At 43.5% G+C, this 23,883-nt stretch overlaps 1 protein-coding gene across 1 annotated transcript in view; it reads right to left on the reverse strand.

Annotated features, from left to right (window-relative positions):
- The window catches only part of PCCA (propionyl-CoA carboxylase subunit alpha), a 647,351-nt gene that overhangs the window by 419,339 nt on the left and 204,129 nt on the right, over positions 1 to 23,883 (reverse strand). Inside the window, exons 8-9 of the mRNA XM_068267993.1 lie at positions 22,892 to 22,928; positions 20,260 to 20,338 (exon numbers count right to left, since the gene is read on the reverse strand). Of these exons, the coding sequence (XP_068124094.1) occupies positions 20,260 to 20,338; positions 22,892 to 22,928 (116 nt within the window). The remainder of the gene's footprint in view (positions 1 to 20,259; positions 20,339 to 22,891; positions 22,929 to 23,883) is intronic.

Below are 23,883 nucleotides of genomic sequence, written 5' to 3' on the forward strand. Positions count from 1 at the left end.
CTAAGAACTGGAGCAACCGTCCAAATACGCAAGTACATTGAGCTGTCATTATGATGCCCTAGCATTGTAAGCCGGATGTTAAGCCAGGAATTGCTTGCCCTGTGGGATTGATAGTTCCAGATGCTAGTTGCCATTCATCTCCACATAAATTATGCAGACTTTTTCAGTGTGGATTAGCGCTATGAGGATCTGAATACTGTGGGCTATTAAGTGCACAGTGTGCCTGGTGATACAGTGGTGGGTGAGGACCTAGGTGACCCACAGTCTATGGTGCAGCGTTTTTTGCATAGGCCTAGGCTGGGCGATCACGCTGCACCGGTTTGTGGGTCTGGTTATATATATATATATATATATATATATATATATATATATATATATATATATATATATATATATATATATATATATATATATATATATATATGTGTGTGTATATATATATATATAAATTACCAAGGGGTGAGCAGCACAAACCAAATTTTTTTATGCAATTCTATGCAAAGCATGCACGCAGCGCTGGAGGTCCCCAGACTCCATAAGAAATATATAAGTACAGAGGGGCTGCAGCACACAACAGGAAAACAGTGACAGGGGCTCTTGGTTACGCTTTAACGCGCTTAAGCTCACCAACTGCGCCAAAGTGTCCCCAATCTGGTGAGTCCTACTCTACCATGCAAAATGCCAGTTTTTATAAGCAGTCTAGTGGGAACTAAACCAAAAACCCTAAAATGTCAACTAGATGGGAAAAAAGGAAATTAAAAACACCTCACCCTTCACCTAGCTACCAAACGAACTCTCTTAACATGTGCAAAGCACTCATTTATATACTTAACTGTGCTAGAGGTGGGCGTGGTCATGCAGGCTCACAGGGGAAAATTATAAATAAATTACCAAGGGGTGAGCAGCACAAACCAAATTTTTTTATGCAATTCTATGCAAAGCATGCACGCAGCGCTGGAGGTCCCCAGACTCCATAAGAAATATATAAGTACAGAGGGGCTGCAGCACACAACAGGAAAACAGTGACAGGGGCTCTTGGTTACGCTTTAACGCGCTTAAGCTCACCAACTGCGCCAAAGTGTCCCCAATCTGGTGAGTCCTACTCTACCATGCAAAATGCCAGTTTTTATAAGCAGTCTAGTGGGAACTAAACCAAAAACCCTAAAATGTCAACTAGATGGGAAAAAAGGAAATTAAAAACACCTCACCCTTCACCTAGCTACCAAACGAACTCTCTTAACATGTGCAAAGCACTCATTTATATACTTAACTGTGCTAGAGGTGGGCGTGGTCATGCAGGCTCACAGGGGAAAATTATAAATAAATTACCAAGGGGTGAGCAGCACAAACCAAATTTTTTTATGCAATTCTATGCAAAGCATGCACGCAGCGCTGGAGGTCCCCAGACTCCATAAGAAATATATAAGTACAGAGGGGCTGCAGCACACAACAGGAAAACAGTGACAGGGGCTCTTGGTTACGCTTTAACGCGCTTAAGCTCACCAACTGCGCCAAAGTGTCCCCAATCTGGTGAGTCCTACTCTACCATGCAAAATGCCAGTTTTTATAAGCAGTCTAGTGGGAACTAAACCAAAAACCCTAAAATGTCAACTAGATGGGAAAAAAGGAAATTAAAAACACCTCACCCTTCACCTAGCTACCAAACGAACTCTCTTAACATGTGCAAAGCACTCATTTATATACTTAACTGTGCTAGAGGTGGGCGTGGTCATGCAGGCTCACAGGGGAAAATTATAAATAAATTACCAAGGGGTGAGCAGCACAAACCAAATTTTTTTATGCAATTCTATGCAAAGCATGCACGCAGCGCTGGAGGTCCCCAGACTCCATAAGAAATATATAAGTACAGAGGGGCTGCAGCACACAACAGGAAAACAGTGACAGGGGCTCTTGGTTACGCTTTAACGCGCTTAAGCTCACCAACTGCGCCAAAGTGTCCCCAATCTGAGTGACTCACCAGATTGGGGACACTTTGGCGCAGTTGGTGAGCTTAAGCGCGTTAAAGCGTAACCAAGAGCCCCTGTCACTGTTTTCCTGTTGTGTGCTGCAGCCCCTCTGTACTTATATATTTCTTATGGAGTCTGGGGACCTCCAGCGCTGCGTGCATGCTTTGCATAGAATTGCATAAAAAAATTTGGTTTGTGCTGCTCACCCCTTGGTAATTTATTTATAATTTTCCCCTGTGAGCCTGCATGACCACGCCCACCTCTAGCACAGTTAAGTATATAAATGAGTGCTTTGCACATGTTAAGAGAGTTCGTTTGGTAGCTAGGTGAAGGGTGAGGTGTTTTTAATTTCCTTTTTTCCCATCTAGTTGACATTTTAGGGTTTTTGGTTTAGTTCCCACTAGACTGCTTATAAAAACTGGCATTTTGCATGGTAGAGTAGGACTCACCAGATTGGGGACACTTTGGCGCAGTTGGTGAGCTTAAGCGCGTTAAAGCGTAACCAAGAGCCCCTGTCACTGTTTTCCTGTTGTGTGCTGCAGCCCCTCTGTACTTATATATTTCTTATGGAGTCTGGGGACCTCCAGCGCTGCGTGCATGCTTTGCATAGAATTGCATAAAAAAATTTGGTTTGTGCTGCTCACCCCTTGGTAATTTATTTATAATTTTCCCCTGTGAGCCTGCATGACCACGCCCACCTCTAGCACAGTTAAGTATATAAATGAGTGCTTTGCACATGTTAAGAGAGTTCGTTTGGTAGCTAGGTGAAGGGTGAGGTGTTTTTAATTTCCTTTTTTCCCATCTAGTTGACATTTTAGGGTTTTTGGTTTAGTTCCCACTAGACTGCTTATAAAAACTGGCATTTTGCATGGTAGAGTAGGACTCACCAGATTGGGGACACTTTGGCGCAGTTGGTGAGCTTAAGCGCGTTAAAGCGTAACCAAGAGCCCCTGTCACTGTTTTCCTGTTGTGTGCTGCAGCCCCTCTGTACTTATATATATATATATATATATATATATGTGTATATATATATATATATGTGTATATATATATGTATATGTGTATATATATATATATATGTGTATATATATATGTATATGTGTATATATATATATATATATATATATATATATATATATATACATACACACAGCAAAAAGCGAAAACTCTTGGCCAGGTAGTGGTTTTAATGTGTCTGTTTTTAATGTGTGTTGTGATCTAAAAATTATGCAGCTAAGGCAATCAATAAAATTTATATACGGTAAGTGCATGAGACAGCAATTGAAATTTTTGTGAGTTACATGTAATGTGAAGCCCTGGCAGATCGAAGACCTCCGGTGGTGAATGGAGGTAATTATAGCTGCCGCCGCCGCTGCTGCCCCTTAGATAGATGCAGGAGGGGAGCGCAGAGGGGAGAGCACGAGGTAAGGGGGGGGGGGGGAACTTCCCCCCTCCCCGCTGATGTGCAAAGCTCTCCCTTTATGCTGCAACCCCTTCTGCCCCCCCCCCAAAACGGCCATGAGTGGGCCCCGGGGGGTGCTCAAATTCTTGCAGGGGGGCCCCTGTTTATCACCATGGTGTGGGAGGGAATTGATCACCCAACTTTCATACAATCCTCTACTCACTTTGCTCTCTTTTTTACTGACAAACACATATTTATGAATCTGATCTGTATCCCCACTTTGGGCCAGTGGCCGAAAGTACTGGAGGCCAAAGAAAAACAGGGCAACCAGGCAATCAGTTATGTTTAAAAGGAAATAAATTTGGCTGCCACCATATTACTCTCACTACAGGGCCATGCTAAAGTCTTACGCACATGTATGAAGACGGTCGCCCATGACACAGAATCAACTGGAGAGTCTGGAGACTAGTAGTGTTTTTGTACAGCTCTCACTCCAGGTTTGCTGCCTGGAATCATCTCACAAAAAAGTTTCAGGCAACAATAGTTTAAAACTTGTCTATAGTTTTGTTTCTTTCAATCTAGATCATAAAATTGTCATGAATATTGTGTATAATATACAGGATTGTTTGAACAACACTCACACCACAAATACCTTCTAAACAGTTTATTAAATAAATTCTGTGTATAAGACCCATGTACACTGCAGGCATATGTTGCCGTATTTAACCAATTAAGCATGTATTTAGAATAGGAGGACACTGTGGAGATGCAGATCTTAACACATTAATGGGACATAAAACTGAAATGACTTAGATATGCAACACGCACAGCTTCTGTGAACAGATTTAATACTTCTATGCAATTAGCAGTAAACAAAACTATAAATATCTGCACATGTACAGCTTTTTTCTTTAACTGTGACAATATTTGAGCTCCTGATTGTCTCGCAGCAGGATAAGAAACCTTCCATGTACAAGAGCAACAAACGCCAACAAAGGCAACTGCGCCATATGTGAAAGCACAACTGCGATACTTACCAATTATACCACCAAAATAAGTCATATGTAGTGACATCACCATTTCCAAGCAACGTTGCCACAGAAAACGGATCTGATGTTTAGCGATGCAGGTACTCATTTTGCTGTGGCATTACATCTTTAAGTATTTGACATCTCTCATAGCCCTCTCTACTCTGGCCTCATCCACTTAACCTTTCTAAAGAGCCCACTAAAACTGCATCAATTACCATCTTAATACTATCCTGATCCATCTAAAAGGCATCAGAAAACAGGTTCACTGAAGGCAAAAATAAACAATATCTTGGTGCAAATGGAGATGTTGTGTGATAGCAAACTGACACGGGGACAAGGTAAAACAAGGAAAATGTATAAAAATTAAGTATGAAGCAAGTGGGTGGGTAAATGATCCATTAACATAGACGTATGCTCTTTTTTGCACATTGAAGAAAATGTATTTAATTAAGTTAAATAAATTGATTGTTTCAGAAAATAATAAATCCTATATAAATAACAGCCAAACTAGTATTTCAGATAGCAAATGCGTTGGAAAAAACGATTAGAAACGATTATCATGTACTACTATTAAGTGTATATGTATCAAGGGGTACTTGAGATAGTCTTTACCATATCAGGGGGTACTTGGCCAGCACATGCTTTCAAAAGGGATACATACCCATGAAATGTTGAGAAACACTGATCTCGAAGACACCAAAATAAACTTGTCCCAAAAATGCATGTTTACACATATATCACTGTGCTTCTGTAAATTATAATCCTTAGTTGTGCGCATTAGCACTCGACTTGCAGCACTAGGATTCTGGGTTCAGGATACAATCTGCATGTTTGTAGACTATCCACATGTTTCCTCATATGGCACATCTCAAAAACATATTACAGTGGAAGTGCCACCAAAAGCCAGCAAACGCTTTTCAGCAAGCTTGCAGAAAAGCATATGCAACGAGATGCCAGGCTGCTGTGAGCGGCTGGTTCAGAACCAAACCTACAGGAAACCTGAATTGAAAGATATGTACATTAAAGTTGCCATGGCCCCTTGCATATTAAAATTAAGTAGTCATGTGCCTCAAGATTAAATAAATAAGTAGTCACATGCTTCCAGATAAAATAATCAAACAGTATGCCTCCAGATAAAAAAATAATAAAGTAGTCATACACTCCCCTGATAAAAATATTAAAGCGGACCCAAACCAAACATTTTTTGAATTCAAAATATTTAGCTGCACCACTCTGACACATACAAAGATAAACACCCCTTCAAGCCTATGAGCATTTCAGTGCATGCTTTTCACCCTTCTCTTTTCATAACTAGGGTTATACTGATGACAGCCATTACGTCTGAGCTTAGTAGGAGGTTTTAGATCATGGGTGTGTTTGTCATCAGCTACCCTCCCTCACAGGGGCGTCGTCTATGTGCAATCTCACACAAGCTGAGATCATCTCCCCTGTGACATCAGTAGCAGCCTGTGTTTTGTTATTTATCTCCTCCACCAGTCTGCCGTATTCTGTCCTGGCAATATGAAAGGAAGGGAGGGGTTCCTCCAATAAATGTAAAATATTTTATATTTGTCATCATGCAGCTGAAAAAAAGGCTGCTATTTGTTATTATAAGTTAGAAAATAGATTTTATTTCTGAAATCTTGTATTTTTAGTTTGGGTCCACTTTAAAGCGATATTGTCACCATAAAAATCAAATTTCAACAACAACAACTGGTCTGAGTGTATTAAGTAATAAAGATGCTAATCCTGCATTCAAAACTTGCAAAACTTTTTCTGCTGTTATGGTTTGGAGTTATCACATCCTTTAGGAGTGCTGGCCCTTTAATACCCATTGCCATTCAGTTGCATGCTGTGGGTTCTTTTTATCTATAATATATTCCTCCTCTTCCATTTATTTCCCTATCTAGCTGCTTATCTGAAACAGATCATCTGCTCACTTGTGTTTATAAGCAAGGCTGAGGTGACTTAGTGATTGGAGGATAAGACAGTGTAGTTCCTAGTATAGACCTCAGTGGGAGTGTCTGAAGACTCTGGGAGGAGGGCAGCTAATGAATACACAATGAGCAAGAGAAGGGAGGGGGGGAAACGAGTCAGGTAGGATATGATGTCAGTGGTAGCTTGGCAAAATGGCCACTGCCTTCAATAGGATTTTCTGCTTTTCCTTTATAAAATTCACAGGAATCATTACGTGGATAGCACAATACATCTTTTATGTAAGTAGAAGTAGTATTTATCTACTTATATATGTGTTTTTTATTTCTAGGTTAGCATGAGTGTCGCTTGTTCTTTAAGTATTCACAAACATCCAGATAACACAAGTAACCATGTGCCTCAAGATAAATTAAATAGCCAGATGCGCCAAGATAATATAGGCAAGTAGCCAAGTGACCCCTATATACATAAATTACTGGTAGGTAGCCATGTTCCGCAGATAACAGAATTAAGTAGCCATGTGCCTCTAGATATTAGGGCCCGTTTTCATTATATGCGGTGCGATGCGGCTACATAGGGGTAAAGAGCTGTTCCAGGCACCGCAGCAGTTGCTTTTACAATTTGTTACATTTTCACACACAAATTCTTATGTCTATTTAATTAAACCGTAACATATCGGTTCAGACGAAGACAGTGGGTGTGGGGCACAGGAAGGTGAGTTTGATGGCCATTTCATGCCGATTAGTGCTTCTTTCAAGGCTGTGTCACCCTGCAGCAGCATTGTTTTTCCTATTCCCTCTATGTTCACTTCCACATCCCTATTTCACTCACACTCTGGCTTTTCTCTGTTGGTGACACTTTTGTGTCCGTCCCAGTATAGGTAGCCAGAGGTTCCCTCCCAGCATAGGTAGCTAGAGGTAGCCCCCAGTATTAGTCACCAGAGTTAGAACCCCAGTATAATTATCCAGAGGTAGCCCCTAGTATAGGTAGCCAGCGATAGCCCCCCAGTATAGTCAGAGTTAACTCCCAGTATAGATAGAGAAAGCACCCAGAATAGGTAGCCAGAACTAGCCCCCCCCCCAGTTTAGGTAGTCAAAGTGACCCCCAGTATAATGAGATGTGTCTCCCTATAACTAGACCCCAGGAAAGGAAGCCAAAGCTGTCCCCCAGTATAGGTAGCCCCCAGTATAGGTAGGGAGCCAAAGGTCCACCGCTAAGTATAGTTAACTCCCCCACAGTGCAGGTAGCCAGAGGTACCCTCCCTCCCCCAGTATAGGCAGCCATACATAGTCCCCAGTATAGGTAGTCCATTAGCATCCAGAATAGGTAGCCCCCCAGTGTAGGTAACCAAAAGGTGTCACCCCCAGTATCAGTGGCGTAGCTAAGGAGCTGTGGGCCCCGATGCAAGTTTTACAATGGGGCCCCCCAAGCACTCTATACATAACAATTGATACGGCGCACCAAAACCTGCCAATGGCAACTGCAGTGTCAGAGGTGCAAGAAGGGGATAGGGAGCAGTCTGTTAATGATTATTATCATTCAAAGCATCTATAGAAGTGATTATTATGAGCACAGGACCAATAGAGAGCTAATACTGCAATTGAGGGAGGGCCCTTCGGGGCCCCTCTGGCCCAAGGGCCCCGATGCGGTCGCAACCTCTGCAACCCCTATTGCTACGCCCCTGCCCAGTATAATTAGCCCCCTCAACCTCAGTACAGGAAGTGAAAGGTCGCCCCTCCCCCACCACCTTTCTAGGTAGGCCCCAGGACAGGTAACCAAAGCTGTTACTCAGTATAAGTAGAACAGCACAGGTCCTCCCACAATACAGATAGCACTCCCCCAGTAGAGGTAGCCCCTCAATATAGTCAGGTAGCCACAGGTCAGCTCCACCAGCATAGATAGCTCCTCTCTCAGTATAGGTAGGTAGCCATAGGTCCACCCCAGTATAGATAGCCCTCCCCCCCCCCCCCAGTATAGGCAGCTCCCACGTATAAGTGGGTATCCACAGGGATGCACCACAGTATAGATAGCACCCCTAGTATAGATAGGTGCCCACAGGTCAGCCCAACCAGCCCCCTGCCCCACGTATAGGTAGGTAGCCACAGTTCCACCCCTCAGTTTAGATAGCTCAACCCCCTCACTATAAGTAGCCAAAATGTCTCCCCTTCCCAGTGCAGGGCATTGGTGTGAGTGGGGATATGTCCTGCTGACACCTCCCCGTCCCTCACAGACCTGCAGCGACTTGAAGAGAGAAGAGCAGCGGGAATACTTCAAATGCAGGAAGTGACCAATGACGCCACTTCCTCATCTGAAGTCCTCCGTGGTCATGGTGCGCACTTTTCAGGTCACCGCTGATCTGATATCGGTAGGTGAAGGGGAGGTGGTGGTGCAACACGGGGGAGGAGGGGGTAGGCATGTCATCCATAGCACGAGCCATGCCTGCACCCCTCTACCTTTCTTGCCTTCCCTTTTAGACAAAAATCCTGTACAAGCATATAAATCAGATGTTTCTGACTGAAGTGTGACTGGATTAGCCACATGCTTGTTTCAGGTGTGTGATTCAGACACTACTGCAGTCCAAGAGACCAACAGGACTGCCAGGCAACTGGTATTGCTTAAAAGGAAATAAACAGGTTCCTTTCAGACAAAATCAGAAACCAAGCAAAAGGGAAGAAAAGTCCATATTAATCTGCTTTTGTAATAGTCCAGCAGTGGTATGCCTTTCGCCACATCCAATGGTGATATTTCCCTACTAACTCAAACAGGTTTTCCACCACTTTGATCATCTGTCCTAAAACGCTAGTGCAATCTCGGATCATGATCCATTCACTCTAATGCAGGGCAAAGAAGTCAGAAGTGAACATTTCAACAGCTATTTTCAATGGGTCAGAGGGCTGGAGATATCAGTGATGGAAGGTTGCCATTATATGAAACATTGCAGCATGGACATCTTTTCAGCATGGACAACTTTCTGCTTGGATAGCTGCCTTAAAATTATCACAAGGGGCTAGCTCATCAAAATCAGTAAACCAGAGAAAAAAAGTGAATAATAATAATTATAATAATGTAAATCTGTGTCAAAATGTGCTTAGTAAATTAAATGTATGTACATATAGGACAGAGTAGTGCTGAAGTGGTAAGCGCTAGAGATCTAGACTTCCCTCCTGGTCAGGACACTATGCCCCCTATACAACTCACTTTTTCTCCAAGTTTACTCCTAGGTGATATTTTCAAATCTTATAAATAAAATGCATTTTAAAGTGAACCCGAGGTGAGAGTCTTATGGAGGCTGCCATATTTATTTCCTTTTAACCATTTGAGGACCACAGTCTTTTTCGCCCCTTAAGGACCAGAGCCTTTATTTCCATTCAGACCACAGCAGCTTTCACGGTTTATTGCTCGGTCATACAACCTACCACCTAAATGAATTTTACCTCCTTTTCTTGTCACTAATACAGCTTTCTTTTGGTGCTATTTGATTGCTGCTGCGAGTTTTAGTTTTTATTATATTCATCAAAAAAAAGACATGAATTTTGTCAAAAAAATGACTTTTTTAAATTTCTGTGCTGACATTTTTCAAATAAAGTAAAATTTCCTATACATTTGAGCGCGAAAGTTATTCTGCTACATGTCTTTGATAAAAAAAAAAAAAAACATTCAGTGTATATTTATTGGATTGGGTAAAAGTTATAGCGTTTACAAACTATGGTGCCAAAAGTGAATTTTCCTATTTACAAGCATCTCTGACTATTCTGACCCCCTGTCATGTTTCATGAGGTGCTAAAATTCCAGGATAGTATAAATACCCCCCAAATGACCCCATTTTGGAAAGAAGACATCCCAAAGAATTCAGTGGGAGGCATGGTGAGTTCATAGAAGATTTTATTTTTTGTCACAAGTTAGCGGAAAATGACACTTTGTGACAAAAAAAAAAAAAAGTTTCCATTTCTTCTAACTTGCGACAAAAAAAAATGAAATCTGCCACGGACTCACTATGCTCCTCTCTGAATACCTTGAATTGTCTACTTTCCAAAATGGGGTCATTTGTGGGGTGTGTTCACTGTCCTGGCATTTTGGGGGGTGCCTAATTGTAAGCACCCCTGTAAAGCCAAAAGATGCTCATTGGACTTTGGGCTCCTTAGCGCAGTTAGGCTGCAAAAAAGTGCCACACATGTGGTATTGCCGTACTCAGGAGAAGTAGTATAATGTGTTTTGGGTCTGATCTGATGGGTAACTGTGACAGGTGGTGATAGGGGGTGATTGATGGGTGATTGATGGGTAATTAGTGGGTGTTTAGAGGAGAGAACAGATGTAAACACTGCACTTGGGAGGTGATCTGATGTCGGATCTGCGGGCGATCTATTGGTGTGGGTGGGTGATCAGATTGCCCGCAAGAGGCAGGTTAGGGGCTGATTGATGGGTGGCAGTGACAGGGGGTGATTGATGGGTGATTGACAGGTGATTGGCAGGTGATCAGGGGGGATAGATGCATACAGTACACAGGGGGGGGGTCTGTGGGGGGGTCTGGGGAGAATCTGAGGGGTGGGGGGTGATCAGGAGGGAGCAGGGGGCAGTTTAGGGTTAAAAAAAAATAGCGTTTTTAGATAGTGACAGGGAGTGATTGATGGGTGATTAGGGGGGTGATTTGGTGCAAACAGGGGTCTGGGCAGGGAGGGTCTGAGGGGTGCTGTGGGCGATCAGAGGGAAGGGGGGGGGCAGGATCAGTGTGCTTGGTGCAGACTAGGGTGGCTGCAGCCTGCCCTGGTGGTCCCTCGGACACTGGGACCACCAGGGCAGGAGGCAGCCAGTATAATAGGCTTTGTATACATTACAAAGCCTATTATACACTATCCGTGCGGCGATCCGGGTGCTAGTAACCCGCCGGCACTTCCGAATGGCCGGCGGGTTACAGCGCGGGGGGCGGAGCCAGTCGCCGGCGGCTGATCGCGTCACGAATGACGCGATCGCCGCATAACCACGCCCCCCGCCGCCGCCGATGGGCGTATTGCGGTCGTTTGGGCCCAGCCCTTGCCGCCGCCCATCGGCTTAAGGCGGTCGCCAAGTGGTTAAAGAACACCCAAGGCAAAAATAAATGAATGAAATCAACAATTGTATCTACCTTCCTTCTCCTAAAAATGACTTTTTAAGATACTCCACGGTTTTATTTTAAGTTTACATTTACTTTTAAGTTTTAACTGTTTTATTGTTTTTGCTCAATTACACATTAATTGAAGTATGCCCGAGCTAAAATCTATGAACTATTGACGCTTTTTATCTCTGTCCTGCTCTCAGAAGCCATTTTCTGCTAGGAAAGTGTTTTACAGTTGGAATTTCTTAACAGTGATGGTCAGTCACACTGTAGTCACTTCCTGTCTAAGTCAGGACTGAGTCAGCCACTAACATACCTGATATTTAACTCTTTGAGGCAGATAAAGAAAAAAAGGAACACAGCCTTGTTATTTGTGTGCTAGGCACTGTACATACCCATGTCTATCATCATGTCACATGTCACCTCGGGTATCCTTTAAACAATACTAGTTGCCTGGCAGTCCTACTGATCTATTTGGCTGCAGTAGTGAACTGAATTACACCAGAAACAAGCATGTGGCTTATCTTGTCAGTTCTGACAATATTGTCAGAAACCCCATGACCTGCTGCATACTTGTGCAGGGTCTATGGTTGAATTTAAAAAAAAATGTTATACATGCCTGGGGCTTCCTCCAGCCCCATGTGCATGGATCGCTCTCACGCGCCATCCTCCGCTGCCTGCAGCTCTGGTACCAGGTCCCGTTACTTCCTCCAGTCGCAGCCAGTCTGTGCAAGAGGAAGTGCGCTCTTTGGGTATCTCGCCACCGGAGGTATACATAGAAGGTGCACTTCTCTTGTGTAGACTGGCCGCTACTGGAGGAAGTTACGGGACCCGGTACTGGTGATACAGAAGGCTGAGGACGTGCCGTGGGGGTGATCCGTGCGGATGGGGCTGGAGGAAGCCCCAGGTATGTATAAAACTTTTTTTTTAATCTCTGGTTTCCTTTAAGCCAACAGCAAGCAAGAAAATACTCTTTCACCTACTTTTTTTAACCTTTTCATTTGCAATGTGCTGCAAACTTTAAACAGAAGATGAATCATTATCTCCTAGGAGAACATTTAGGAGAAAAAGTGAATTGGATCAGGCCCCTATGTGTATGTTTGTCCTTGTGTTCATGTAGGTGTCATCCAGGTGCTAGCACAACTACTCATGGGTTAACTAGTTCCCATCCAAAATCTGCCCTAGAATCAGGTAGGCAGTATAGACTTTAAGGACAACTGAAGTTAGAAGAATATGGAGGCTGCCATATTTATTTACTTTTAAACAATACTAATTGCCTGGCAGCCCTGCTGGTCTATTTGGCTTCAGTGGTGTCTGAATCACACCAGAAACAAGCATGCAGCTAATCTTGTCAGATTTGACAATGTGAGAAACACCTGATCTGCATATGCTTGTTCAGGGTCTATGGTTAAAAGTATTAGACAGAGGGTCAGCAGGATAGCCAGGTAACTGGTATTGCTTAAAAGAAAATACATATGGCAGCCTCCACATAGTCTTTCACTACAGTTGTCCTTTAATACCACATGTTGTCACACTTAAAAAATCTCAGCATTTTGTGAGTATGTTAAAGAGAACCCGAGGCGGGGTTCTCACAACAAAATTCCCATACAGAGGCTGGCTCTGCCTATCGAGCCCAGCCTCTGTTGCTAATCAGATCCCCCCCTAAATCCCCCCTGCACTCAGCCAGACCCCATAAATCACAGCCGCGCTATGCGGCTATGTTTACCTTCTTAACATGTAAGGAGACAAAACTAGAAACGGGAGCCTCCAATAGTGTATTATTGGTGATGATTGTTGGTGTAATAAACAATTAAGAGATATACTCACAAACACGGGTTGCCGAGAACCAGGCAACCACTATAAGCGCATATGGGGATGTTAGACCTGTCCCCACTCAGGTTTAAGAAGTCGCTCTCTGTAGGAAGAAAAAAGAGGGGGTGTACACACCCATCCACCAGGTGGATAATAATGTAGGATAACAACAGAGGCGCCAACAGGATAAAAAGGAACCGTATTTAAAAACAATAAAATAAGGGGGTAAGGGTGGACTTACCTCCCCAAATTTCAAACACATGTCACCTCGGGTATCCTTTAAACAATACTGACCCCTGCTGGTCATATAGCCATTGTCTATATGCAACTGAAGCCCTCTCCTACTAATTGGCTGACTTGCTCAGCTTTTGCTTGATTATCACTGCAAGCTAGGTGTATTATGTGTGCACTTCTCATTGGCTTATAAGCAGCCTGCAGGCTTTATAAAGCAGCAGAGAACTGTTTGGGAGTGAGGTTCTCCAATTGTGTGTTTGGTAAGTTTTAGAGCAGTAGGAGACAGGCCTTGGAGGTGACAGCTCCAAGGTTTTGGCTGCGCTCACATATGGTGTTAGATGCTGGTTCTGGGGCCCCGGGCAGTGAGAGTTCCCGGGGCCCCAGGCTGGCTCATGCACCATTGTTTTTAATCATTGTAGTATCCCATGCAGTTTAGTTAGGAGGGGGGCAGATGAGAGGGAATATCCTGCACGCTGGTGCCCCCTGCTGGTCATATAGCCATTGTCTATATGCAACTGAAGCCCTCTCCTACTAATTGGCTGACTTGCTCAGCTTTTGCTTGATTATCACTGCAAGCTAGGTGTATTATGTGTGCACTTCTCATTGGCTTATAAGCAGCCTGCAGGCTTTATAAAGCAGCAGAGAACTGTTTGGGAGTGAGGTTCTCCAATTGTGTGTTTGGTAAGTTTTAGAGCAGTAGGAGACAGGCCTTGGAGGTGACAGCTCCAAGGTTTTGGCTGCGCTCACATATGGTGTTAGATGCTGGTTCTGGGGCCCCGGGCAGTGAGAGTTCCCGGGGCCCCAGGCTGGCTCATGCACCATTGTTTTTAATCATTGTAGTATCCCATGCAGTTTAGTTAGGAGGGGGGCAGATGAGAGGGAATATCCTGCACGCTGGTGCCCCCTGCTGGTCATATAGCCATTGTCTATATGCAACTGAAGCCCTCTCCTACTAATTGGCTGACTTGCTCAGCTTTTGCTTGATTATCACTGCAAGCTAGGTGTATTATGTGTGCACTTCTCATTGGCTTATAAGCAGCCTGCAGGCTTTATAAAGCAGCAGAGAACTGTTTGGGAGTGAGGTTCTCCAATTGTGTGTTTGGTAAGTTTTAGAGCAGTAGGAGACAGGCCTTGGAGGTGACAGCTCCAAGGTTTTGGCTGCGCTCACATATGGTGTTAGATGCTGGTTCTGGGGCCCCGGGCAGTGAGAGTTCCCGGGGCCCCAGGCTGGCTCATGCACCATTGTTTTTAATCATTGTAGTATCCCATGCAGTTTAGTTAGGAGGGGGGCAGATGAGAGGGAATATCCTGCACGCTGGTGCCCCCTGCTGGTCATATAGCCATTGTCTATATGCAACTGAAGCCCTCTCCTACTAATTGGCTGACTTGCTCAGCTTTTGCTTGATTATCACTGCAAGCTAGGTGTATTATGTGTGCACTTCTCATTGGCTTATAAGCAGCCTGCAGGCTTTATAAAGCAGCAGAGAACTGTTTGGGAGTGAGGTTCTCCAATTGTGTGTTTGGTAAGTTTTAGAGCAGTAGGAGACAGGCCTTGGAGGTGACAGCTCCAAGGTTTTGGCTGCGCTCACATATGGTGTTAGATGCTGGTTCTGGGGCCCCGGGCAGTGAGAGTTCCCGGGGCCCCAGGCTGGCTCATGCACCATTGTTTTTAATCATTGTAGTATCCCATGCAGTTTAGTTAGGAGGGGGGCAGATGAGAGGGAATATCCTGCACGCTGGTGCCCCCTGCTGGTCATATAGCCATTGTCTATATGCAACTGAAGCCCTCTCCTACTAATTGGCTGACTTGCTCAGCTTTTGCTTGATTATCACTGCAAGCTAGGTGTATTATGTGTGCACTTCTCATTGGCTTATAAGCAGCCTGCAGGCTTTATAAAGCAGCAGAGAACTGTTTGGGAGTGAGGTTCTCCAATTGTGTGTTTGGTAAGTTTTAGAGCAGTAGGAGACAGGCCTTGGAGGTGACAGCTCCAAGGTTTTGGCTGCGCTCACATATGGTGTTAGATGCTGGTTCTGGGGCCCCGGGCAGTGAGAGTTCCCGGGGCCCCAGGCTGGCTCATGCACCATTGTTTTTAATCATTGTAGTATCCCATGCAGTTTAGTTAGGAGGGGGGCAGATGAGAGGGAATATCCTGCACGCTGGTGCCCCCTGCTGGTCATATAGCCATTGTCTATATGCAACTGAAGCCCTCTCCTACTAATTGGCTGACTTGCTCAGCTTTTGCTTGATTATCACTGCAAGCTAGGTGTATTATGTGTGCACTTCTCATTGGCTTATAAGCAGCCTGCAGGCTTTATAAAGCAGCAGAGAACTGTTTGGGAGTGAGGTTCTCCAATTGTGTGTTTGGTAAGTTTTAGAGCAGTAGGAGACAGGCCTTGGAGGTGACAGCTCCAAGGTTTTGGCTGCGCTCACATATGGTGTTAGATGCTGGTTCTGGGGCCCCGGGCAGTGAGAGTTCCCGGGGCCCCAGGCTGGCTCATGCACCATTGTTTTTAATCATTGTAGTATCCCATGCAGTTTAGTTAGGAGGGGGGCAGATGAGAGGGAATATCCTGCACGCTGGTGCCCCCTGCTGGTCATATAGCCATTGTCTATATGCAACTGAAGCCCTCTCCTACTAATTGGCTGACTTGCTCAGCTTTTGCTTGATTATCACTGCAAGCTAGGTGTATTATGTGTGCACTTCTCATTGGCTTATAAGCAGCCTGCAGGCTTTATAAAGCAGCAGAGAACTGTTTGGGAGTGAGGTTCTCCAATTGTGTGTTTGGTAAGTTTTAGAGCAGTAGGAGACAGGCCTTGGAGGTGACAGCTCCAAGGTTTTGGCTGCGCTCACATATGGTGTTAGATGCTGGTTCTGGGGCCCCGGGCAGTGAGAGTTCCCGGGGCCCCAGGCTGGCTCATGCACCATTGTTTTTAATCATTGTAGTATCCCATGCAGTTTAGTTAGGAGGGGGGCAGATGAGAGGGAATATCCTGCACGCTGGTGCCCCCTGCTGGTCATATAGCCATTGTCTATATGCAACTGAAGCCCTCTCCTACTAATTGGCTGACTTGCTCAGCTTTTGCTTGATTATCACTGCAAGCTAGGTGTATTATGTGTGCACTTCTCATTGGCTTATAAGCAGCCTGCAGGCTTTATAAAGCAGCAGAGAACTGTTTGGGAGTGAGGTTCTCCAATTGTGTGTTTGGTAAGTTTTAGAGCAGTAGGAGACAGGCCTTGGAGGTGACAGCTCCAAGGTTTTGGCTGCGCTCACATATGGTGTTAGATGCTGGTTCTGGGGCCCCGGGCAGTGAGAGTTCCCGGGGCCCCAGGCTGGCTCATGCACCATTGTTTTTAATCATTGTAGTATCCCATGCAGTTTAGTTAGGAGGGGGGCAGATGAGAGGGAATATCCTGCACGCTGGTGCCCCCTGCTGGTCATATAGCCATTGTCTATATGCAACTGAAGCCCTCTCCTACTAATTGGCTGACTTGCTCAGCTTTTGCTTGATTATCACTGCAAGCTAGGTGTATTATGTGTGCACTTCTCATTGGCTTATAAGCAGCCTGCAGGCTTTATAAAGCAGCAGAGAACTGTTTGGGAGTGAGGTTCTCCAATTGTGTGTTTGGTAAGTTTTAGAGCAGTAGGAGACAGGCCTTGGAGGTGACAGCTCCAAGGTTTTGGCTGCGCTCACATATGGTGTTAGATGCTGGTTCTGGGGCCCCGGGCAGTGAGAGTTCCCGGGGCCCCAGGCTGGCTCATGCACCATTGTTTTTAATCATTGTAGTATCCCATGCAGTTTAGTTAGGAGGGGGGCAGATGAGAGGGAATATCCTGCACGCTGGTGCCCCCTGCTGGTCATATAGCCATTGTCTATATGCAACTGAAGCCCTCTCCTACTAATTGGCTGACTTGCTCAGCTTTTGCTTGATTATCACTGCAAGCTAGGTGTATTATGTGTGCACTTCTCATTGGCTTATAAGCAGCCTGCAGGCTTTATAAAGCAGCAGAGAACTGTTTGGGAGTGAGGTTCTCCAATTGTGTGTTTGGCAAATTTCAAACACAACCACTGTGATCAATATGCAAAAACATTTAATCTGTACTCCAAGATAAACAATTGCAACGCGTTTCACGGGTCTCAAGCCCGCTTCTTCAGGCAAAATACAAAAAAGGAGCAGCTCAGAAGTTGTGCCAAAATAGCGCAGCGCCTCTGTCTTTTACCTTCTTAACGTCAGTCTCGGTGCTCCCCCCGCCTCCTGCAGAGCTCCGGTCCCCGCCCGTGTCCCTTCCCTCCAATCAGCGTGGAGGGAAGGGACGTGGGCGGGGACCGGAGCGATACAGGAGGCGGGGAGAGCGGAGACTGACGTTAGGAAGCTAAACACAGCCCGCTACGACACGCTGCGCGTCGGCAGCGCGGCTGAGATTTATGTGGTCTGGCTGAGCGCAGGGGGGGGGGGGATTTAGCGGGGATCTGATTAGCAATAGAGGCTGGGCTCAATAGGCAGAGCCAGCCTCTGTATGGGGATTTTGTTGTGAGAACCCCACCTCGGGTTCTCTTTAAATAAACAGTAAGTTTGCATTCTGCAAAGAGTACAAGGCTATCTGTTTTTCAAACTTCTGTAGTTTTAGTGTCCTGAAGCCTGTATCGAAGTTCTCCATTAACACAGTAAACATTTCCAGTTAATAATAGAATTATTTCAGGAAAAAGTTTTTCTCTTTACACAATATTAGGTTTTGTCCTATGATCATGAATACAGCTATAAGGCTGAATAGCTGTAACCTGAGCGCTTAAAGAGAGTCTGAAGCGAGAATAAAACTCGCTTCAGCTCTAATATTCAGCAGAGACATGTGTGCCCCTGCTAAACCGCCGCTATCCCACAGCTGAACGGGGTCCCTTATCTCCCAAATCCCCTCCGTTCTTTGCGGGGATCTTTTCTGGTGAGGCAGGGCTAATGGCCGCAGCCCTGCCCTCACACGCGTCTGTCAGCACGTATCTCCACCTCTCCCCCGCCCCTCTCAGTCTTCCTTTACTGAGAGGGGCGGGAAGAGGCGGAGATCCGCCGCTGATAGACGCGCTGAGAGGCAGGGCTGCAGCCGTTAGCCCTGCCTCAACAGCAGCAAAATCTACGACCAAGTTGGTCGTAGATTTTGCAAGGGGGGGTTTGGGGGATAAGGGACCCCCGTTCAGCAGCGGGATAACGGCGTTTTAGCAGGGACACACATGCCCCTGCTGAATATAAGCTCTGAAGCGAGTTTTATTCTCGCTTCAGAGTCTCTTTAATAGCCAGTAGAGATGGTCAATGAGATGCTTATAATTCCAGCTTGCATGCAAATATAAGGCAAACCATATGCAGCTTGAAACTTAGCCAATCAAATGCACTTCCTGTCATTTTTTTTGTGGGATTGGTTAAAGTCCAAGCTGCATACAATGTTTACCCCATTTGCATGAAAGCCAAATTAATTTGCATCTCAAGGACTATGTCCAGTAGTCAGTGTGATGATGTGATGATAGACTTACTAATCTATAGAGATGTAGGGATACATCAGGAACACCTATCCTTTCATGATTACAGGTTTACAAGAAAAAATGTGAACCTAAAAGTTCAGTTCTGTGTCTCTACAGTCGTAGGTGTAAGAATAAAGATGAGGACGGGGAGCGGTGGTTTCGCCTAATACTTTATAATCCAACATTCACTGGCAGTTTGTTCAAGAAAAAATATAGAAATGTTATCAAGACTACAGATAAAGAGGTTGCACAATGACTAAGGTTCATTTCAATACTTTGTGCATGCTTAACCACTTCACCACTGAGGGGTGTTTTCCCCTTAGCACCAAAGCAATTTTCACCTTTCATCGATCCTCCCCAATAACTTTATCACTACTCATCACAACAAAATCATATATATCTTGTTTCCTTTGCCACCAATTAGGCTTTTTTGGGTGGTACATTATGCTAAGATTTTAATTAATTTATTCTAAATGCATTTTAATGGGAATAAATGCAAAAAAATTCTTTATTTCTCAGTTTTTGGCCATTCTAGTTTTAAAATAAAATGGTCTACTGTGGATCAAACCTACACATTTTATTTGCCCATTTGACCCAGTTATTGCAACGTTTAAAATATTTCCCTAGTACAATGGATGGCGCCAATATTTTATTTGGAAATAAAGTTGAATTTTTTCAGTTTTACGTTCATCACTAATTAAAAGCCCATATTTTCAAAAATAACAGTAATAAACCCTCTTGACATATTAACTTCCTCTCTGCTCTAAAAGATCAGCGTTGCGTAATATGTTGGCGCTTTATAAATACAATAAATGAAATAAATGAAATATAAGAAACAGCATAATAACCTTTACACATTTCTTTGTTACAGCTGATGCAAATCCTGCAATAAATCCTGAATTAGGCTAAACTCTCTAAATACATACATGGTGCATTTCTTTCTATTTTTCTTCTGTCCTGTGCAGGGTTCAGGTTCACTTTAAGTAGCATCATAGAAGGTGCTTATATAGCATCTTAGAAGATGCTTGTGTAACAGAGGTGTGACATCATAGGTTCTCACCACTGAAGCAACCACTGTAAGCTGTTCCCATGCACTTGATCAGAGACCACAAATCCAGTACTGTCATTTTGTAAACAAGCAGTACTTTGACAAACACACAAGGAAATCGAAGGACAGAAACAGACTTCTTTAGACTTGAAATTACTTTGAAGTGACAATTCCACAATGGAAGATTTGGTAAGTGCAGCATTAATCAAGGTTAGCACTGTGGACAGCTTCTCACCTGGTCTCTTCATCATCCCAAGCAATCCTCATGCCTTTTCCACCGCCACCTGCTGAGGCCTTGATCATAACTGGGTAGCCTAGCAGCAGGGAGCAATTAAACACAAGATCAGACTTTGATCATTTGGTCATATGAACACCACAGTTTGCCACATGTCCTGTGTTACAGTAAACAATACATCTTTTCTAACTGCTTCATATCTGAGCAGGTTGCTTGTAAATATTTTTATAAAAATGGAAGCCAATCCATATAAGTTATAGAATTGTTTATTGTGACTTCCTAACTGTATTTTTTTTTTAAGAAACAGATTTGCTGCGGACGTAAACTAACAGAAGCACAAAGCAGCTGGGATGAACAACAGAAATGAAATTTCAGCTTGCCTCCTTATATTACTTATGAGCTTCCTTCCACCTGTTTACGAATATACCTAGTACTCCAGTAAGCAGACACCTGGGGGTTCCCCTAGTAATTTCTCCAAAGGAATAACTATAGAACGCATATCAGAAAGGGAAAGGAGGAAACTCATCACTGCATCATATGTTAGGGATGCAGGTATAGCATTCTGAAGTGTACCTATGAAATACCTGCCGGGAGACTTGGGCGCAGGATACAGACGATATACAGCTTACCCTGCTCCTGTACAAGTCCCGGCAGTGTTCATTACTATTCCACCTCCAGGTAGACATGGATGGTAGGGAATGATGTGATTTGGCTTCCAGCTTTCCCTGGCGGCCGAATTACAGGGTATTAAAAGTAGCTTAAGCTCAGTATTCTAACGTTGCAGAAGTTACTCACTGTGCGCGGCTATAGCCGTAATTCCCATTATGGCCTATTGTGGCGCCTGCTGCGCCCAAATCTCCTGCCCTTGACTTCTGAAGGATGTAGAAGTTAGAGGAACTCCAGTGAAAATAATGTAATAAAAAAGTGCTTCATTTTTACAATAATTATGTATAAATGATTTAGTCAGTGTTTGCCCATTGTAAAATGTTTTAAATCCCTGATTTACATTCTGAAATTTATTACATGGTGACATTTTTACTGTTGGCAGGTGATGTAGCTGCTGCATGCTTTTTTTGGCAGTTGCAAACAGATGTAGCCATTTCCCACAATGCAGCAAGGTTCACAGACAGGAAACTGCCAGGAGTACGTACTCAAGAGTTTCTTGTGGGAGGGGTTTCACCACAATATCAGTCATAGAGCGCCCCCTGATGGTCTGTTTGTGAAAAGGAATAGATTTCTCATGTAAAAGGGGTTATCAGCTACTGATTGGGATAAAGTTCAATTCTTGGTCAGAGTTTCTCTTTAAGTTCAATTTGGGTGTAGGGGATAAAAGGAAGGGCATAAGAGAAAATGAGGAAAGGGCTTACATACTGAAGTTCCTGTATGGACAGTAGACAGGTGCTTAAAACTATTACGATCGGTCACTTTAGAGTGAATAAGTTGCACTATCTATATGTAGCGTTAAGCCACACACACACCCTGCACGAGTCTTGGCTAAGGTGGCCTCTCCCCAGTATCTAGTGGGTGTATGGCAGCCCCTGATCCCCCCAATGCATTGCTGAGTGATCTGGAGTACTGGATCATCTCCGCCATGCCAAGGCCAAAGGAAATGTTCTCCCCCATTACCCCTTCTGCTAAGTCATATGCTGCACGTTGTCCACTCTACCAACTTGATAACAACAATACGATCTCTTTGAATGACCATTTTCCATTAAACAGTGTACAGATGAGTTGCTTTGCTACAACAGTGGCTAATCTATTAGCAACTAACTTGACAGATCGCTAAAGAGAATTGCTTATTCTAGAGATGCACCTGACACTATCATGAACAATTATTTTGGATGACAATGTGTGCACATAGATTTAATTCACCATTTACAAAATGTAAATTGTAACATTACAATTCGGTGCTTACACAGCAACTGGTTTGGATATCCTGTGCAGTAGTCAATGTTGTCCAGATAGGAACAGAAAACATTATCTGTTTTGTTTTTTATACTGTGCATCTCCAACAATGGCAATCGCCCCGGTTTTCTCTGTTATCATTAGGCACAGGTAGTAATGGAATCTCTCTATAAGGACACAGATAGCAATGTACAGCCAAAGGGGGTAAAGAAATCTCTCTCAGGAAGTATAGAGAACAACTTGTTAGTTTTAACCCCTTTACATTCTACTCAAAATGCAAAATACAATTATAACTAGAACTCTGCCTTGCTTCCACACAGAACCTGATGAAAGCATTGTTAACACACTATTCAAATAAACAAAACTTTAAAATTATTACGAGAACTTAAAGGACATAATATTCAGGCATTATAAAAATAAATTCACATGTAAATATTACTCAGAAAATGTTGTGCTAATCTGGTTCAGTCATACAGTAAGTAATACAAACACATAGGACTTTCCATTGACTACAATGTCACATTAAATTTGCACAGACAACATATGGTGTTAGTTGGAAAGAATAAAGGAGCTAGCGCTAAGCTTCTTCAAAAGCCAAGAGCAAATGAGATCTTAAACTATTAAAACATTATTTGTTCTATAGGTATTAGCAATTACACATTTAATTTAGCCAAGCATGTCTGCTAAGAGGCATACAAATCCCACCATAGCTAATTTAAGAACTTACCAATTTCCCTTGCAATTCTGACAGCTTCATCTGCATCCTGTAAAGGCAGGAAATGAGACTCACGTTAATCCCATCAGCCATTGCACTATGTCCTTAGGGCAGTCGTATATTGCACTACTGTCTCCTCCGATTCATTTAATGTTTGATTTTACAACCTTCTGACCCTGCTCATTCAGAGGAATGTAAAATTAATACCATAAGTGGAATGTAAATTATACCTGATCATTATTATATGGCAAGGAGGAAAACTCAAAGCACTACCCAATCAGCTGACAGGAAGCGGAGCTACCATTGAGAGATGGCTTTCTGCAGTGGCCAAACGAAGTGATTAAATTTCAGAGTTTACAATCCATAATGGGCCATAAATAAGCGCATTATAGTCTGTCGGCTGCAGCTTGTTTCTGTCTCGTCTTCTATTTGCCTGTCATGTTTTCCATGAAACTGTCAGCAGGGGGAGATGATTCTCTTTTGTTTCAAATGCAGTTGCTTTTTACCAGTTTCTTTTTAAAAGGACAGAACGAAGTAAAACAGAGCACAAAAAAGGCTGATACCATCTGTCATAAAAATGTGGTTCAAACCATTTTATAGCCAGTAAACCGTCATTACAAAGTAAACTGTGTAACGGAGGAAAAAAAATTGCATTGCGTAAAACCATTTACAAAGATAATGTGGGTTTGAGTCAGGATAATGTGGGAAACAGTGTACTTTAAAATAAAAAAAACTTTAAAAATATATGCATGTAAAACGAATTCACGTAAATCCAATTCACGTATGCCTTGACATCTGCAGTCACCACAGAAATGCTTCTAAAAGATAACTATTTAAAATGTGATAAATATGCTTAGACTATTCTACATATAATTCCTCCAATAAATAACAGGAGAAAAGCCTCTAAAAAATTAAAAAGAAAACTTCAGTTGCTTGTTTCAGGCTCATGAAGGCGGCTAGTAAGGGAAGTTGGCAAAAAAATTTAATTTCCTTTCATTAACTAG

Source organism: Hyperolius riggenbachi, chromosome 2 (assembly GCF_040937935.1).
Source record: "Hyperolius riggenbachi isolate aHypRig1 chromosome 2, aHypRig1.pri, whole genome shotgun sequence".
Lineage (NCBI taxonomy): Eukaryota > Metazoa > Chordata > Amphibia > Anura > Hyperoliidae > Hyperolius > Hyperolius riggenbachi.